Source organism: Mesoplodon mirus (genome assembly GCF_964341445.2).
Source record: "Mesoplodon mirus genome assembly, chromosome: 15".
Lineage (NCBI taxonomy): Eukaryota > Metazoa > Chordata > Mammalia > Artiodactyla > Ziphiidae > Mesoplodon > Mesoplodon mirus.
Window position 1 is genome coordinate 61,785,181 of NC_138991.1, and position 19,511 is coordinate 61,804,691.

General features: G+C 53.5%; 1 protein-coding gene across 2 annotated transcripts in view; it reads left to right on the forward strand.

Moving 5' to 3' along the window:
* Positions 1–3,930: 3,930 nt before the first annotated feature.
* The window catches only part of PPL (periplakin), a 44,710-nt gene continuing 29,129 nt past the window's right edge, over positions 3,931–19,511 (forward strand). Inside the window, exon 1 of one of the 2 annotated variants that reach the window (XM_082645486.1) lies at positions 3,931–4,321. In XM_082645486.1, coding sequence (XP_082501612.1) covers positions 4,260–4,321 — 62 coding nt within the window. In that variant the 5' untranslated portion in view covers positions 3,931–4,259. The remainder of the gene's footprint in view (positions 4,322–19,511) is intronic. The other variant, XM_082645485.1, reaches the window with a different exon arrangement.

Consider the following 19,511-nt stretch of genomic DNA (forward strand, 5'->3'; position numbering starts at 1 on the left):
AACTTCCTCCCGGGGGGGAAGGGCTGGGAAGGCTTCACCGGTAGGGGTCCTTGGGGAGAGTCAATCAGCTGAAGCATGTTGGCCACATGCCATGTTGCCTGGCACGGAGTTGGTCCTCAATAAACGAGAAATGGCATTAAATCATGTGTCACAGCTGCCACTCAGCAGCTGAGCTACAAGCCTGCTAACCTGAAGGTCTCTACTTAGGTTCCCTCCCAAAAGCCAAATTTCACTTTTCTAGGAGGTGTGGAGAAGGAAGATATGAAAGTTTGGAGAAGTCCAGAGTTCTGACACATTTTGGAGGAGTTCCCGTAATTGCTTGTAACCCTCAACCCCACGAGCACGAGCCTCCGGCTGCAGAGGTAATCACCTCCCATTTGTGGAGCCCTCACTCAGTGCAGGGGGCATACCAAGTGCTTAACACATGGGAACTCACCCTAGGAGGAGGATGCTATAGTTGTGCCCATTCCACAGATGAGGAAAACTGAGGCTCAGAGAGACAAAATGACCTGCCCACAAGCTGTTCACATAGCTGAAAAGGACTGAGCGAGGACTCCACCCCAGGACTCCCCAGGCTGCTCCCCCTCCTCCCCATCTTCAGAGCTCTGATAACGCTCTTCTCCCCAGACTCATCCCAGTTGGCTTTGTATTTGTTTTTTAATTAATTAATTGATTAATTAATTAATTTGGCTGCATCGGGTCTTAGTTGCGGCATGTGGGATCTTCGCTGTGGCCTGAAGGGTCCTTCGTTGCGGCGTGCAGTCTCTCTAGTTGTGGTGCGTGGGCTTAGTTGCCCCGCGGCGTGTGGGATCTTAGTTCCCTGACCAGGGATCAAACCCACGTCCCCTGCATTGGAAGGCAGATTCTTAACCACTGGACCACCAGGGAAGTCTGGCTTTGTAGTTGCTGTATCTTTGTCTCTGGCCTTAGACTATGAGCAACTTGAAGGTAGAGAGGCTTTTTTCCTCAGCATGGGTTCTATTTTGCCCAAGTGTTATATCTTCCAAAATCCTTATCAACCAGTATCTTTCAGTCCAGTCAGAATGTCCTACAAGGAAGGAGGTTAGTACCATAGAGTGTGGTACTGAGTGGGCACTGACAGCGGGGCACAAGGTGGGGAGGGGGCAGGGGAGGGGGTGGCAGGGAAGGCTCTGGGAAGAGGGAATGCCAGGCTTGGGTCATTTTGAAATGAGTTTTTAAAGAGTAGCTGAAAAAAGCCATTGGAAAAGCAATCTAAGTACATATAAAAATAATACCCAAAGGAAATTTTAAAAAATAAAATAAAATCCAAACACTGTAAAAGAGCATATAATGAAAATTCAGATTTCTCTCCTGAGGGGACTCATGGCTAACAGTTTGTTGTGGAACCTTCCAGAAGTTTTCTGTGTGTATATGCACATACATTCCCTGCTTCTCCCTCACACTTTGCTGCTGGTGCCTAACTACATATATGACATCTCATTCTTTTCCAGCTGCATAGTCTTCCCAGTGTAGATACGCCCTGAGTTATTTAACCACCTGATCCTGATCCCAGTGGCCAGCAGGTTGTTTCCAGAGCCTCCTCCCTGGCAACACTACTGCCATGAACATTCCCTAAGGTAGGTTTAGCCTCCAAGGGAAAGGTAGTCAGGAGAAGGAAGAGGGTTTCCACGCAGGGTTGTGCCATAAAGCAGGGTGATGGACAGTGTTCCTTCCTGAGCCCTTTGGCTCACCTGGGGTGCAGGAAGGGGTCCTGAGTGAGCAAGCTTTGTCCCCAGTTCGGACTTCTGTAGACCCCAGGTCCCTGCACCTGCCCAGCCTATGTGCTGAAGCCTTGGCGCCTCCCTGACACCTGCTCCCAATGTCGGCTAGCTGGACTTGCAGTCTCTGAGTGCTGGCCAAGCCCCGTCCTATCCTCAGACTTGGGAAGGGAAGTCCCTTCGGGATGGAGGGAATTGCTCAAGCCCTCGGCTGCCTTGTGATGAACTCCCCGCCTAGGAGGGGCGTCTGAGAGAGGATCCGGGCAGAGCCAAGTTCAGAGGGGAAAGAAATGTTAGGTTTGACTAGAAGGTCTGTTCAGGGTTCTCCACCTGAGCAGCTGGGGGGCTGCAGGCAGGATCCCTCACTCCTGGCTTCTCATAAGAGGCCAGGGACCACCAGGGGCACTTGCTAAAAGTTCAGATTCCTGGGACCCTTCCTGCGCTCCCCAGTCAGGAGCTGGGGGTGTGTCAAGGCCCTGGAATCTGCATTTTACAAACTCCCCTGGAGATCCTGAGCTGTGGCACCCCCCAGGGTCCTTTATCCTTTTTAGGTCCCCAGACCCTTTTGAAAAGTTAACAATTTGAGGTCATCAATTTATTGTTATTATTACTATTATTATTAATATATGTCGTTCCCCCTCCTTTTGAAAGGTTAACAATTTGAGGTCATCAATTTATTATTATTATTACTCTTATTATTAATATGTGTCGTTCCCCCTCCCTTAAGAGAAAGGCTCTCTGCTGTTTTTTTGGTTTTTCCCTTTCCTCATCAACGCAGCAGAACCAGGCAGCCAAGCCTGGGAGAGTGTTCATGTCTGTTGAATGAGTCAATGAATGAACCCGTTGAAAGAGATAGACCCTCCCCCAAAAAATGCACATTTGGACACACACATTTTGAAAGCAACTGTAGGAGGATCCACAGACCTGCTTAAGCCCATCTGCAGATGCCCCTTTAGGAATAAGGTTTTCCTAAAGTCTCTGTAACGCTTCAAAACTGAAGTCCTTTGGTGGCAGGGACACCAATGGCCTAAAGGACACTGTTCTCAGATGCCCTGGGGTCTGGGACAGGAAAAGCCTGTAGGCATCAACTTCCCCACCAACCTCCTTATTTTAAAAATAAAAAACAGCTGGCGGGCTTCCCTGGTGGCGCAGTGGTTGAGAGTCCGCCTGCCGATGCAGGGGACATGGGTTCGTGCCCCGGCCCGGGAGGATCCCACATGCCGCGGAGCAGCTGGGCCCGTGAGCCATGGCCGCTGAGCCTGCGTGTCCGGAGCCTGTGCTCCGCAATGGGAGAGGCCACAACAGTGAGAGGCCCGCGTACTGCAACAAACAAACAAACAAAAAGCAGCTGGGGAAGGGACTGCCCTCAGGACTCTGGATACCCAGCGGGGGCCCCTTTTTCTCTGCCCCTCAGACCTCATTGCTCCCCATTTGAGCCCTTTGGCCATAGCCTATCTCTGATGCCTTCTGGCACCCCCCGGGGGACTGTGTGTTCCTCCTTCCCAGCTGGGCTCAGAACCCCCAGCGCCCTCCAGAGGGGTGCTGAACCCTCCCGGATGCCAGGGCCCCACTCTGGCTCACCGCCAGACTCAGTTCACTGTCTGCTAACTACAGCCTTCTCTACTGGCATACGGCGCAACGGGGCCACGGTCTAACCTGGACTCGTGCTGGCACAGAGTCTAACTTGGCACTTCCGGTGCTGTGCTAAGTGCTTTGTGTGAATTAACTACAGGAACCTCCTATGGGATGGGGGCAGTTGTTATCACTGTTTGACAAATAAGGAAACTGAGGCTGGGAACGGCAAGAAGCCTTGCCAAGGAGTCAGCTGACTGTAGCGGCAGGATTTGAGCTCAGGCAGGCGCACTCCAGAGCTCCCTTCTCTCAATTGCCGTCAACACTGCTACCACCTGAATGTAATTCGCTAGCTATCCGAGGCATAGAGACCCATCCAGTGTCTGCCACACCTGGGAGGTGGGCACCCACCTGGGTTCAGCCAACGAGAAGGGAGCGCTGATGCCCAAGAGGGACAGCAGAGAGCCAGATGGGGCCCTCAGTCAGAGGGGCGCCAGGCCCGGAGCGCGGGGGTGAGGGGGGTACTGAGCACGCTCGGGAAAGTGGCCAGTGAACCCCCGCCCGCCTCCCCAGCATCCCGAATGTCCGTGCTGGGCGGTGGGCTGTGTCCTGACAAGACCCGGTGGCCCCCCAGTCCAGAGCGGACGCCCCACTCGATCTGGCCAGGCGCCGCACGAGCCTGGAAGCCCCGCCCGCCGGGTGCCCCTCCTCCGGGAAGGTAAGCACCACCTTCTCGGGAGCGGCTGGGAGAGCCAGTGGCCTGCGAGCGCCCCGCCCACCGCGAGTAGTGACCGCGCGCCTCCGCCGCGCAGCACTCGGGGCTCCTGCGCTGCCGCTCGCTCACCTGCGCCCGCTGCCCGCTCTTTGGTGCGCGCCGGGCCCTCCGCAGCCCAGTGCCCAGCCCGGCGCCGCGACCCGACGTCCCACCCGCCCACCCCGAGCGCCACCATGAACTCGCTCTTCAAGAAGAGAAACAAAGGCAAATACAGCCCCACGGTTCGGACCCGCAGGTGAGGAGGCGCCCATGCGCAGCGCGCTTGGCGGCGTGCTGGGCCGGGATGCACCTCCCAGGGCGTGGGGGGCACAGCCGGGCCTCGAGGGCTGAGGGGGATGGGGGGTCGCGCAGGAAGCACTGCCCTGGGAGGCCCAGGGGGCTGGGAACCCAGCCAGGAGTGCGCTACTCGCGGGAACGCGGGGCGCGAGGGCCACCCTTGAGCTGGGAAGCACCGCCAAGGTGGGGATGCGGATGGGCTGGGGGCGCCAAGGGAAAACACGCTATTTGGCACCGGAGAGTTCTAGGAGCCCAGAGAGCACTGGCTTGGGTGCTTAGAGGGCGAGGAACTTAGCTGGAGGTACAGGGGACCTCGGTGTTGCGGGGTCGCCCTTGCGCCAAGGGTCATCCTGGGCCAGGAAGCACCGCCAGGGTGGACAGTGGTGTGTCCTCTGGAGGACGCTACACCCAAGGCCGGGGAGTGGGGTGCTCAGGGGACCTAAGAAGCATCGTCTAGGGGCGCACCCGGGCCGTGAAATTTAGCTGGAGCGTGAGGCGTTGAGTGGCGGGCGTTCACTAGTGCTTCTTGGAGAGCGCGCAGGTGCTCCTGGCGTCAGGCAGGCGGGGATGGGGGGGGCCGCCTGGTGGGGTTGTGCCACCTGCGGCAGCTCTTCCCAGCACCTGCCATCCTGCGCTCCAGAACCTGGTCCAGGGGAACCGGTGGGTGTGGGGTCGGGTTGGGGGAACCTGGGCTGAGGCACCCCTTGTCCACCACCCGCCCCGGGGTCTGCGCATCGGCTGAGAGACGATGGGGCCTTCTCCCTGCGTGATTTCTCAGGGGCGTGGCTGCCCCCTGAGAAATCACAAAGCCCCGAAACTCTCAGGGCTGCCTGGGAAGGGAATAACGTGTCTCAATGTGTTTGCTTTGAAACGGCAGCCCACGTCGGTTTTAAGCCTAATGTATTCACTTCATAACTGGAGATGCTGAGATCGAGAGTGGGGGCAGAATCAGACCCTGCCTTGTCCTCTCTCTAAGGAAAATGGAGCGGGGCTTCCTAGCTGGGAGGGAGCCTTTACCAGACTTCTCTCGACAAGGGGCTTCAGGCAGGTGGGGAACTCAGCAATTGCATAGCCCACCTGCCTGGGAGTATCCATGCCAAAGTGCCCTCACCTGAGACACCCCCTCCACCGAAAGCAGTCCCCCACTCCCTCCCGGGCCCCAGATGAAAGCGAGGACACTCTGGCCTGGGCTCCCACCCTGCCCCTGTGGTCCAGTCCAGGCAGACCTGTCTGACAGGTGGAGGCGGCCTGGGCACTGGCATGGGGAGTGTGGGCCTTCCATTTCTTTGAGTTCCAGTCCTTTCAGAAACTCCCTTGTCCAGTGACCCCACTGCCCCCTCTCTCCTTTGCATTGTTTCAAGTTCAGAGACATTTCTTCCCCTCCCCTCCCACGATTCCCCCCCACACACACACACATACATGTACACACAAGCCTCCCTGGTCTTTCACATCCCCAGAGAATGGGCAGGGCTCTGCATGCTGTTCCTCTGTGGCTGAGTCCAGCTGGCTCTCAAACCCAGCTGGGGTCCCGTCCAGTCCCTGAACTGTTCTTTCAGACGTTGCACAATCAAATGCTCCGTGCCAGGCACGGAGGACTATTCTGTTCTCCCCCCACCAAGACTGGGGCCCCTCCAGTCCTTCACACACGCACACACCCACACACCAGGAGATGGGCCAGCCTCGCCCTGCCCTCTGCCTCCCCCATCCCTCAAGCTCCCCCTTCCTCCAGCTCTCCATCCATCCAGTTCCCCAAGGGCTGGGCTTGGACCTAACAAAAGTTATAATGAATCCAGACAAGCTGGGAGGGTCTTGGTCTTCCCAGCAGAGGGTAGGAAGGAAGGAATTCCCATCCTTTACAGCTTCGGGGACTCAGGGTGGCAAGGACACAGGTCCTGCCCCTTTCAATACTCCTGGCCCAAAGCAGCCACCCTCTGCCCCTGGCTGAATGACTGATCTCAGCATAGAGATCTCTTTCTCCAGGAAGCCTTTCTGATTCTCTCCCCAAGATGGGATGAGAGACTCTTCCTTCACACCCCCATGACCTCGCACAGTCACAGCCCTGGGTAGGAGCCAGGTGCCCGTGGTCGTACCAGCCCCTCATGTCCCTCTGCCCTTTCCCCTTGGTGGGGACAAGTTCATGGACCAGATTGTGGGGTGGGGGGTTGCCTCTTGCCCAATTCTGTCAACAAGAATCTCTTGAGTGTTACCCAGTGCATAGCCTGTACCTGTAACTCTAAGATGTGGTCGCTGGTCACAGGGTGCTGACCCCCAAGTTATTCTTGCACCCTGAGTTTTCTGGGGCCCTCCTCCTCTGTCTGGGGGAAGGCGGGCGGGGTTGCCAGTGAGATTCAGCATTGAGGAGGGTAGGAGCTCCTCACCTCTGGTCCCAGCTCTGCTACATCTGCTGTGGGCAGAAACCTCTCTGAGCCTCAGTTTCCTTGTCTACAAAGCAGGGATGGTGCTAATATCTTCTGCATAGGGTTGCTGGGAGGAGCACATGTAACAACGGAGAGAATGCCCCCAGCACATAGGAATTAGCCAGCCTGAGGGTCAGCAACCCTGTCCCCAGCAAAGGGGATCCAGGAACCAGGACTTGTGACCTTCACACCCAGCAGTCACGGGCTTTGGACTGCACAAGTGAACAGAAATTAGTGAATGGAGAGCCCCCTTGGAGAAAACCACCCCTCCCTGTTTGTCAGCCTTTTATCAGCTGAAACTGGGTGTGAACTCAGCTGCTCTCATTGCCCTGGTTCCTAATAACAGGTATGGGAACTGGTGTGCACACCTGAACTAATGACAAGGTCAGGCCTGATGGTGCAGGTCACTTAGGATAGTATCCAGCTCAGCAGGGAGGGTCTCGAGGGGCCCTGGTCCTACCGCCCTGCTTTGTGGCTGAGAGTACAGCTCCTGCCAGCCCCTGCTTCCCAGCTGTGCGACCTAGGGAGAGCTGCTTGGCCTCTCTGAGCCTCTGTTTTCTCACCTGTAGAAGGGGCATAAAAGTAGTACCTGCCTGGTGATATCGTTGGCATGAGGATTAAATGAAATAATGCAGGGAAGGGTTGAGAATTATAGGAAGCCTCAGTCCACGGCAGCTATGATGATTATAACTATTGAATAAATTCGAATAGGCACCTACTGTGTGTCTGGGATTGAGCTGGATGCCGTGATGGACAGGCAGTGCACTGCACAACTCCAGGGGTACCATTCCTGGGCGGTGGGGGTGGGTGTAGAAGAGATATTGACAGTCTCTCTGCACTTGATGGAATTTTGCTTAATTACTAGTGTGGTTATAGGACTGTGTCGTGGTGGTGATGGGAGCCTGGTGCGGGGGGATGTAGAGCTGGACAGACGAGGTCTCCAGCCCGATGGCTCTGGTGCTCCCTGACTGGTCTGAAGTGAGGGCTGTCAGGGTTACCGGGAGACCTGGGCTATCAGGGAGGACTTCCTGGGGAGGTGTCTGCGCTGTCATCGGGAGAAATGGAGTGGTTAGATCCAGCTCTGGAGTTAGACTGAATTCTGCATGTGTTTGATTTTGGCAAAGAAATTTGGCCTCACTGTGAGCTTCAGCTTCCCTATCTGTAAAATGGGGCTAATTTTGCCCCTCCACACAGGCCTGGGCCCCAATAAGCACCCAGCAGCCTCGCCTCGCTTCCTGACCTCACCTGGGCACAGTCCTGCAAGAATGGTCCAGTCCTAATGGGGAGGTGCCCTATGTGGGAGGCAGGGCCCAAGGCTTTGGAGGCTGGTGAAAGAGGTGCGTGTCCTCCTGGAAGCCAGCTGGGGTACCCTGGGCCTCTCGGTGGTTAAAAGCATAGAGTTTGATGTCATCCAGGTGTGAGTTGAAGCCCCAGCTCTGTCTCTCCTAAGCTGTGTGACCTCGGGCAGATCAGGTAACACCTCTGAGTCTCAGTTTCCTCATCTGTGAAATGGGAGTGATGCAGGAACACCCAGCTGGTGAGGTCACTAGTGGATCAAGCAAGATAATGCATGTGATGGGCCCAGCCCCAGACCAGGGCTTACAGTGAGTGCTCAGTAAATCATGGCAGCCAATATTGGTAATCACACACTGCTGTTAAAGATGAGGATGGTGCTAAGACCAGAGGTGACCAGGCAGCTGGTCTTCTTCCAGCTGTGGAGGCTGCAGCCCAAGTGGGGCAGGAGGTCAGCTGACTCTCATTCATTCACCCCAGCATTCACATGGACCCCCGCTTAAGAAGACACATGGAGGGGGACTTCCCTGGTGGCGCAGCGGTTAAGACTCTGAGCTCCCAATGCAGGGGGCCCGGGTTCGGTCCCTGGTCAGGGAACTAGATCCCACATGCATGCCGCAACTAAGAGTTCGCATGCTGCAACTAAGGAGCCAGAAAGCCGCAACAAAGGAGCCCATGTGTCACAACTAAGACCTGACACAACCAAATAAATAAATAAAATATTTTTTTAAAAAAAGAAGATACATGGAGAAACTTCCCTGGCGGTCCAATGGTTAAGACTCTGGGCTTCCAATTCAGGGGGCGTGGGTTCAATCCCTGGTCACAAAACTAATCTCCTACATGCCGTGCAGCACAGCCAAAAAGAAAAAAGAAGACACATGGAGAGACACTCGTGCACTGATCAGTGAAGCTGGAAAGCTTGAACAGTTTGGGGGAGGGCCCTGTCAGCAAAGCGCACCTCCCACCATGTGGGTGACCAGGACTGAGTGGTCCACGCAGCCATTTCTCAACACCTACTGTGCTCCCGGCATGGCCATGGACGTTATAGCATCTCATTCTGACACCGAGCCTGCCAGGCTGGTGGTGGTGTCCCATTTCACAGAGGGTAACACTGAGGCCAATAATAAAGGCACTCACCTTGGGCTCACAGCTCACAAATGGCTGATGCTGGGGGCTCAGGGCCCCTGGGGAGGGAAACTAGGTCTCCCCACCTGTACTTGGGGCTGGTGGCAGCTGTCTCTGGGACTGCTGCAGGCCAGATGGTGGAGTCATTGGGTTTTGTATCCCTGACTCCGCCCAGCAGCCCTTTCTGCTTCTCCTCTCTCTGGCTTTGCCCTCACTTGCCCAGTTCGCTTGGCAGAAGGAACGAGACCTAGTAAATTAGATTCAGAACAGAACAGAGCTGAACCTATAACAATGGCTGCTAATGGTGGCATTTCAGGCACAGTCAGGGCACTCACCTGGGGACAAGGAGTTTTGTGGGGAGAGGCTGAGCTCAATTCATACCTTTTAGGCAACACTCTAAGGAGGGTGAGGGACCTCTGGAGGGCCCTGGGGGCTGGGGGAGAAGCTGCCTTTGGGAGCGTTTCCAAGGCTCTTTGTCAAGGGAGGAGGACCCAGGAGTCCCAGCTCCTCTCTGCTCTAGGCAGGGCTGTGCGGGGCGTTGCCAGTGCCGCCTGCCACTCTCCCAGCCTGCCTGCCCCGGCCTGTCTCAGGAGTGGGAAGACAGAAATGGTCCTTGGTCTTTGTTCTCTCTGCTTTTGATGGGTCTTCTGTCTTCCATCCTCCTGAGCCTGGGGAGGGAGGCCCCAGGTGCCCATTCCTGCCTCCAGGCAGGTGGAGCCCTTCCCTTTCCTGCATGGGAGGGCCTGAGCAGAGAGTCCCCTGTCCCATCCCCCATCTTCTGTGTGCTCCATAAACAGGCTGCAAGGGCTTCCTTGGCGCAGTGGTTAAGAATCCGCCTGCCAATGCAGGGGACACGGGTTCGAGCCCTGGTCCGGGAAGATCCCACATGCCGCGGAGCAACTAAGCCTGTGCACCACAACTACTGGGCCTGCGCTCTAGAGCCCACGTGCCACAACTACTGAAGCCCGCGCGCCTAGAGCCTGTGCTCCGCAACAAGAGAAGCCACCACAATGAGAAGCCCATGAACCGCAACAAAGAGTGGCCCCTGCTCACCGCAGCTAGAGAAAGCCCATGTACAGCAGCGAAGACCCAACAGAGCCAAAAATTAAATAAATAAATAAATAAATTTATTTATCTTTTTAAAAAATGGAGGGCAAGCCAGAGGGTTCTGGATGGAGAGACACAAAGGGAGAGTCTCAGAAGTGGAGAGGGGACAACAGGACGGGAACTGGGAGAGGTGTGAACACATGACAGCCTCTGAGGTTGAGTCCTAGCTTGGAACAACCTCCCTAAATTATGATTGTATTGTCTTTCTTAGATAATACTACCCTCATCTGTCTTTTCCAGGTGAGGCTCAGAGTTTCAGAGTCTCAGCTGCTATGAGCTGGGAGCAGGCGAGCTGGCTGGTAGGGTGTCCCAGCTGGTCGCCAGCCCATCCTTTCCTGGGCAGAGGGTTTGTCAGGTCTTATATGATAAATGCACAATGGGCTGCTCGCTGGCCAGTAGCTCCACCCCATCAAGGCCTGCTGACCCTGGAAGGCTGAGCAGCTGCAGGAAAACAGTCACGTGCAGAATTCTTTGCTGCGCCAGCAGCCTGGGCTCAGATTTCAGACTCATGGCTTTTAAGGTTTTCACTTCTCCATCCTGGGCATGGAGACTTTTTGGTTCTAGTTGAAGGTTGAGGAAGGATTCTGAGTTTATGCCACCAAGAACAGAGAGGGCTGCAGTCCTGCTGCTCTGCATAAGGAGCTTGACTCTTCTCAACTATAAACTGGGCAACAAAACTCCCATGTTACTGAGAGGGAAGCTGAAGCTAAAGGCAGGGATGGAGGGCTTGGTGGGTAGAATAGAAAGAGCCTGGGTTTGGGAGATGCAGACCTGACTTCCAGGTCCAGCTGTGCCTCTTGTCAGCTGTGCTGCTGGCCACATTCCTGCCCCACTCTGGGCTTCATGAAGGCAGGGGCTTTGCAGGCTGTGTGGTCACTGCCACATCGTTGAACGATGCATAACACACAGCAGGTGCTCAGTAAGCAGTGGTGGGAGGTCTGTTTTGAATCTGCAAATCAGAGGCGTGTAGGATAATGGAGAGAACTGGAGGTGACGTGTGAAGCATCAGGCACATAGTAGGTGCTTCATAAACCAAGGCCAGTACTCCTTGTCCACTGGTCTCAAACCCGGAATGACGTCGTAACAACCGGGAGTGTTGAGATTGGCTTGAGCCCCATTTAAACCTTGCAAAAATCTCCAAGACATGCCTTGGTGTTACCCAAAGTGGCTTGAACTTCTGTGTGTGTGTCTGTAATGAGAGCCCAAAAGCACACACTTTTGGGGAGGTCTTCCCTGGGCAGAAACAGATTGGGCCATGAAACGGAGCCGGAGTTACTACACCAGCAGCCCTCTCACTTTAAAACCTACTTCCCCAGGATTAATAGACAGTAAATTCCTCCACACCCAGCTAATTACCATGGAAGTTTCTAGTAGGGAGCCTATCAGTCAGTTGACCAGTCAATCTGGTATTTGTTGGGTGCTTCCTGGGTATTGCTTTCTACAAGACTTCCTTCCTGCAGAGACCTGGGGATTCTTCCTCAATCTGCTCCCCTAACCCTGTAACACAAGACCGTGGTTCGTTCCCTTGTTCCCAGCCCTGCCTGCACGTTAGAATCACCTGAGCTTTGAAGGTGATGCAGGTCCTGCTGCAGACCAGTTAAGTCAGAATCAGTGAGGCAGGGCCCAGACTTCAGTCTTTTGATGTGCAGCCATCAAATCACATGTTTTCACTGATTGCCTTAAGTATATGGGCAATATAACTTGTCCATAGAGTTATATGCACCTTGCTCTTCCTTTAAAAGAGCTAAAGCAGCAGTTGCCTAGTCTGTCGCACTCTATTCTTTTATTCTCAACCTCCCTGTGTTATTTTGTTTCAGGTACATGCCTTATAAAATGGCATAGAGCTGGCTTTTTTTTTTTTCCTGTTCTCACCTGAGAGTCGTATCTTTTAGCAGGTGAATTTAACTCATGCACATTTATTGTAATGAATGATGTGTTTGGACCTACTCCTGCCATATTATTTTGTATTTCCTATTATCATGCTTTCTCTTTGTTTCCTTCTTGCTCTTTCCCTGCATTTTATTGGACTGAGCTGTATTTTCACAATTAAGTTAGGATACAAGGCCTAAATGGGGTAGAATGGATGAAAATACCTTGACCCAGGCAATCTGAATCTTTAGAATTACAGTTGTTGGGGTGCTTTTCTTAATCCTGCCTATTAGACCATAAACTTCTGGACAATAAGGACTTACTTATCTTTTGGTGGGAGCTCTTTTGTAGCCCTTAATTCCAGGCCTTGCATAGGCTTGGGGCTCAATAAATAGGTGTTGAATTGAGCAAACGTTTTATTTATTTATTTATTTATTTATTTTTGGCTGCATTGGGTCTTTGTTGCTGCATGCGGGCTTTCCCTAGTTGCAGTGAGCGGGGTCTACTCTTTGTTACGGTGCGTGGGCTTCTCGTTGCAGTGGCTTCTCATTGCGGAACATGGGCTCTAGGCGCACAGGCTTCAGTAGTTGTGGCATGGCTTGGTAACGGAGAAGGGCCTATCCCCAGGGCCTGTAAGAGGGGTAGAGAGAGGACAAGGATTTGGGGGTGGGGGTGAAAATTTATTCAGCAATTACTGAATATCTAGAAATATTGGCGATCTGGAAAACTGGCGGGGGTGGCAGCAGTCACCAGCATATACGCTGACCTTCTGGCCCCAGGCAATTCTCCCTTCCTCCCCAGGCTCAGTTTCTTTATATGCACTGCAAGCGATAATAGTACCAACCTTGATGATGGGTTGTTAGCATCAAAGCAAGACTGTGTGTCAGCACCGGGAGAAGGTGTAGCCCAGGGAGAGGTTTCTTCATACCATTTCCTTCCCCGCAATGGCCCGTTCAGACGGACAGGCTGGGAGCCCCTTGTGGTGACATCTTAGGAGAATGACTCACCCTCAGCTACCACCACTGATTGTTACTCAACCACTGGGTTTAATTATACTGATAAAGATGCCAACAAGATGTAAATCACCACGCCTCCCCTGGGTGGTGCACACCTTGCTGCTTTGTCCCGCCTCCCCAGTATCTATCTCCCGTCACTTTGTTTGTGGAATAATATTGACATCCCCCATGTTCTGAGGAGATGGCTCTGGCACCTGTTCAAATCTTGGCGTTATCACTTTTCAACTGTGTGACCTTGGGCAGGTTTCTTAACCCCTCTGAGCCTTATCTTCATCTGAAAAAAAGATAAATTAATTTAAAAATAAAAAATATATAAATAAATAAGGGCTTCCCTGGTGTCGCAGTGGTTGAGAGCCCGCCTGCTGATGCAGGGGACACGGGTTTGTGCCCCGGTCCAGGAAGATCCCACATGCCGCGGAGCGGCTAGGCCCGTGAGCCATGGCCGCTGAGCCTGCGCGTCCAGAGCCTGTGCTCCACAATGGGAGAGGCCACAACAGTGAGAGGCCCGCGTACCACAAAAAAAAAATAATAATAATAAAAATAAAATGCCTGTTCAATTCAATACCTATTTATTGAGCCCCAAGCCTGTGCAAGGCCTGGAATTAAAGGCTACAGAAGGGCCAACCCAAGAGATGAGTAAATCCTTATTGTCCAAAAGTTTATAACCTAATACACAGAATTAAGAAAAGCGCCCCAATTACTATAAGGGTGCCCTTCTCCCAGGGCTGTGAGATTTCAGCAGATGTTGCAGGAAAGGGCTGAGTGGGTGATGGGCATGTAGTGAGTCCTCTCAGTGTTTGGTTGTTCATATTCAGCAATTATTTCTTGAACCTACTGTGTGTGCCTTTGTGGCAGGGGCAAGGCAGGTGTACTGGAGTGATAACCTTCACTCTCTCAGCCAGGCAGTGTTTAAAGGAGGTGGAGGCTGGGAGCCACCTAGCCCCCAAGATGAGCTTGGAGGTTGCCTGGGAGCCGCTTAGGGCCTGGCTGGCCCTGGAGGCAGCCTGCCTACATGGCCAGTAGGAGGCCAGACCCCTTCTCTGGGCTCTAGGAGGGGCGAGGCTGGGGAGGCTGGTTCCTGGGAGAGGTGTGGGCTCCTGTGCATTCCAGGCATTCCAAGACTGATCCTCCCCGCTGGCACCTACAGAGACAGAATTAACCCCAAAAGGGAGGAACCATGGACATGATCAAGGGCCAGAACATGGGGATTGACTCAGGCCTGGACGGTGAGGTGGCCCTGGCCAGGGAGGAAGGGCCGTCCCCATCAGACACACTCTTAACCTGCCAGTTCCCATCTCAACACCCGGAAAGAGAAAGCAAGTTGAGCTGTGACCGACGGGGCACAGTGACAGCTGGGGTGGGGGTTATGTCAGAGCTGTGGCCTCTCCGTGGTGTCTGGGGTGTGAGCTGTTCCCTGGAGTGGCAGGTCAGGAAAGAAGCCGTTCTCTCAGGCAGGAGGGAGGGATGGCTGGAGCAGGTCACATGCCCCTGGCTCTGCCCCATGGCCATGGGCAAGGATGCTACAGCTCCGGTGGCCTGGGAAAGGGTGTGGGGCTGTGGTCTGTGTGCCCTGGCACTGCACAACCAGGCACCATGCTCTGATGGGCACAGCTGGGAGCCCTGGATTGTTTTGAAGTCAGGCAGCCAGAGACCCATAGATGAGACCTGGCCTTGGGCAGGTGTCTGGCCAGCGTGTGTGGGTCTGGTGGGAGAGTGGCAGGAAATGACCTTTTATTACATGTCCCTAGGTACCAGGCACTAAGTGAAGTGGATAGATTCTCTGAGCATCTGTCAGCTTCATTATGGCAGAACTGATGGGCTGCAGTCACTATGGGCTTAGAGCAAAGCGGTCCAGAGGCCCCAGAACCACCCAGAACTGTGCTGTCCTATTTGTTAACCACCAGCCACATGAGATGTGCTTAGAACAAACTGAGATGTCCTGCAAGTGTATACCACATGCCAGACATTGAGGAACTTACTATGAAGAAAAGAATGTAAGCTATCTCACTAATAATGTTCTCTTCACTAGCTGTCAAAATAACATTTTAGCTATATGTGGTTAAATAAAATAGTGTATAAAAAAAAGTTAAGTTCAGGGCTTCCCTGGTGGCACAGTGGTTGAGAGTCCGCCTGCTGATGCAGGGGACACGGGTTCGTGCCCCGGTCCGGGAAGATCCCACATGCCACAGAGCGGCTGGGCCCGTGAGCCATGGCCACTGAGCCTGCGTGTCCGGAGCCTGTGCTCCGCAACGGGAGAGGCCACAACAGTGAGAGGCACGCGTACCGCAAAAAAAAAAAAAAAAAAAAAAGTTAAGTTCATCTGTTTCTTTTTATGTTTTTCATGTGGCTACTAGGAAGACTTAACTACAAATATATTCATATTCTGTTTTTATTGGGCAGCGATGGCCTTGAAAGCAAAGTGATATAGTGCCGACCCCACCCACTTCTGTTTGCTACATAGTCAGTAGATGCAATAACCTCATTGTGCGGACAAGGAAATTAAGGGTAGGCAAGTGAAACAAACCTGAGCCTTTGTGGTGTGACAGCCACGTCCAAGGTCCAGAGTGCTTTACAAGGATCATCTCCTTGAATTGTCTCAACCCTCTGGGTGGGGCTGATTCTTAAACTCATTTTGCAGATGAGAAAACCGAGGCACAGAGAGACTAAGGAACCTGCTCGAGCCCAAACTCAGTCTACGTTCTTTCCCTGGTCCAGGCTGACTCAGTTTCCCTCCCTGCAGGCTGACTCAGTTTCCCTCCCTGCAGGCCGGATGGAGAGGAATGGGCCAGTTGGTGCAGGGTGACCAGGAGAGGGAGAGCTAAAGGCAGCAGTGGTTGGGGCGGGAGAGGCAGGTCCTGGGCAGGAGAGTGAGCTCTCTTCTGAGAGTGTTTGGAGGCATTGGCAAGTTTGAGGCCGGACAATGGCGAGATCTGGTTGCATCGTTGAAAGATCTCTGATAAATGTGCCGAAGCTGGCTGGGGGCAGCGAGAGTCAGGGTGCAAGGAGATGGTTGGGGGTGGCTATTGCATTGGTCCAGGTGAGAGGTGATGCGCTTGATCAAAGTGAAGACCTTAGGGCCCGAGAGGGGATGGGAGCACTGGGCTCTGTTCCTAGGTGGAAGCAGGAGAGGGAGAGCCAGGGATCTGGGGTGGTTCTTGGGGTTCTGCTTAAACGACCTGGTAGATGAGGCCTCCCCACCCTTCCGTCCTGTGGTTTCCTGGATGCAGACAGGGGAGAGTTCTCAGAGCAGCAAAACTCATGGTAGAAACACCCTGAACCTCTCAAATCCCCAAACCTAGTGACCTGATCCTTAGTCCAAAGCCAAGGTGGTCCAGCCAGACTGGGCCTGGGAGCCGCGTCCTCCTTGCAGCCTCATTACCCGTATATGTGCGTGGCCTCTCCCTGCAGGAGTTGGAGGAGACATTTCCAAATATTGAGGTTACTTGTGAATTCTCCACGACCGGGCGAGGTGACATCCACAAGGTGGAAGCAGAGTGCGTCTGGGCTTGCACAAGGATCCGTGTGGATGGTGTGGGTGGCCCGGGGTCTTTTTTTAGCTCTCCGTGCCCGTGGGTTCTCACATGGAGCCTTAGCTGCTGGCCTTTATCTGCTCCTTAAAAGGAGCCCAAATCCCTGGGTGGTGACTCTGGGTGGAAGCAGAGAACCCCAGGGTCCCCCCGAGGCAGCATTTTGTATCCCCTCTCTCTTTTTTTTTTTTTTGATAAATGTATTTATTTATTTATTTATTTATTTATGGCTGTGTTGGGTCTTCATTGCTACACGCAGGCTTTCTTTAGTTGCGGCGAACAGGGGCTACTCTTCGTTGCGGTGCGCGGGCTTCTCATTGCAGTGGCTTCTCTTGTTGCGGAGCTCGGGCTCTAGGTGCACGGGCTTCAGTAGTTGTGGCATGCAGGCTCAGTAGTTGTGGCTCACGGGCTCTAGAGCGCAGGCTCAGCACAGGCTTAGTTGCTCCATGGCATGTGGGATCTTCCCAGACCAAGGCTTGAACGCGTGTCCCCTGCATTGGCAGGCGGATTCTTAACCACTCTGCCACTAGGGAAGTCCTCTATCTGCTCTCTCAGTTAACCGCCCCAGCCCTGAGGGGTGTGGACTGCCATGACCCCCAGTCACAGATGGGGAACCTGAGGCTCAGAAAGGCTAAGTAACTGACAGCTTAACAAGGACTGAGTCAGGATCTGAATCTAGGCTGCCTGCCATTGGTCTGGGTGCTTAGCCTCCAGGTTAACCTGCAGTACAGCTATATCGTGGGAAAGGGCCAGGGGCTCCCCACACAAACTATAGCAAGAAGAAGTGACTAGTGGTGGGTGGGGCTGAGGGTCCTCTGAGATGCCTGTGTTCTCTTTCTTTTTGCTCCATATGGAGCATCTACAGAGTCTGGGTGACCTGGAGTGCCACCTCTGTCCTCACTTCTCTAGTTGGCATCCCTGCTGGCCCGCTGACCAGACCACAGGCTGTCCTGGGCTGCCCCCTGGACAGCACAGCACTGGGTTCCAGCCCCAGCTCCCCACTCTGCAGCTGACCTCCTGGGCTGTTAGTGGCCACCTGCAAAGCAGGTCAGGCTGTGGTTATTGAGTTTCTAACTCCTGGTGACAGAGCGAGTGTACCCGATGCCACTTGAGGCTCCCAGGCCGTCTCCCCACAGTTCCAGCACTCAGAGTACATCCTGAGATACAAAGAGACGTCTGTTCCAGGCTGGTGCCTGTGGGCTCAGACCCAGAAAGCAATTGTTTGTCCCCGAGTGTCCTCAAACCCACTCCGGGGCTCTGAGGCAGCCCCCCGGGCGGCCTGCACCCCGTTTTCCCTCCTCTTACCAGGAGTCTCATACGCAGACCAGACCAAGTAAACGGGACCCCTTGTCGTGCCTTAGATGGGACCTTGACCCTCCTGGACCCTCGCCAGACTCCAACTTCCTCAGCCCTGGAAAAGAAAACAAGGGCAGGTTCTCTGGAGAAACAGCCCCAGTCTGCTGGGTGTGACCATACCTGGCTTGTGAAACCCACTCGCATCCCCTGACTGCAGCCTGGGCTGGGCTGAGAGGGCTGTTTCTGGGGACAGCCTAGTCTTGGGTCCCCGTCAACTTTTACCAGATGGGGTGTCAGGCCACAGCACCCACTGCCCTACCTGTCCAGGTGGGCATCCTGGACACACCATCACCCAGAAGCATCCGTTCCTATAGGATTTTGCTGGAAAACCTGGAACTCTAGAAGGAACCTTTTTGTAGAAAACTGAGCTATGAACTTTGTCCTGCCTCCCCAGGTCCCCCCTATGCCCTCTTTCTGTTCCAGGACCCCAGGTTGCATTTAGTCGTCAGGTCTGTCATCTAACCCTTAGTCTGGTCTTTTGTGACCTTGATACTTTTGAAGAGGTCTGGTCAGGTGTTTTGTAGACCGTCCCTCAATTTGCGTTTGTCTGCTGGCTCCCAGCGATGGCACGGAGGTTGTGCGTTATCGAGGAGGATTCCGAGAGAGTGCCGTGTCCTCCATGTAGACGCACCTTCTCCCTGGCATTATTCACCTTGCTGTCCCCAGCGCTGTGAAGTTACTGGTTTTTATTTTTATTTTTTTTAACATTTACTTCTTTTTTAAAATTTTATTTATTTATTTATTTATTTATTTATTTATTTATTTATTTATTTATTTATTTATTTATTTATTTATTTATTTATGGCTGTGTTGGGTCTTCATTGCTGCTTGCAGGCTTTCTCTAGTTGCAGCGAGCAGGGGCTGCTCTTCGTTGTGGTGCACGGGCTTCTCATTGCGGTGGCTTTTCTTCATTGCGGAGCACGGGCTCTAGGCACGTGGGCTTCAGTAGGTGTGGCACACGGGCTCTAGAGCGCAGGCTCAGTAGTTGTGGCGCACGGGCTTAGTTGCTCCGTGGCACGTGGGATCTTCCCAGACCAGGGATTGAACCCGTGTCCCCTGCATTGGCAGGTGGATTCTTAACCACTGCACCACCAGGGAAGCCCCCAAGTTACTGTTTTTTTAGAAGGAACCTATTTTACAGGACCGGGTACCACTGGCAAGAAGGGGTTCCCAGAAGAGAAAGGGGGTCCACAGGCAGAGCCCCACGCACAGATCAGGGAGCAATGTAAGGGCTCAGTCTCATTTGAATGGCAAGCCCTGCAGGGAGTAAAAGTGCAATGAATAGGCGTTTCATGAATAGTCTTTGTCACCATTTATGGGCCCCTGCGCTAGGTGATTAGAATGGATATTTGTTTTTGTTTTTGTTTTTTTAATTTTTATTGGAGTGTAGTTGATTTACCATGTTGTTAATTTCTGCTGTACAGCATAAGTATTTGTTG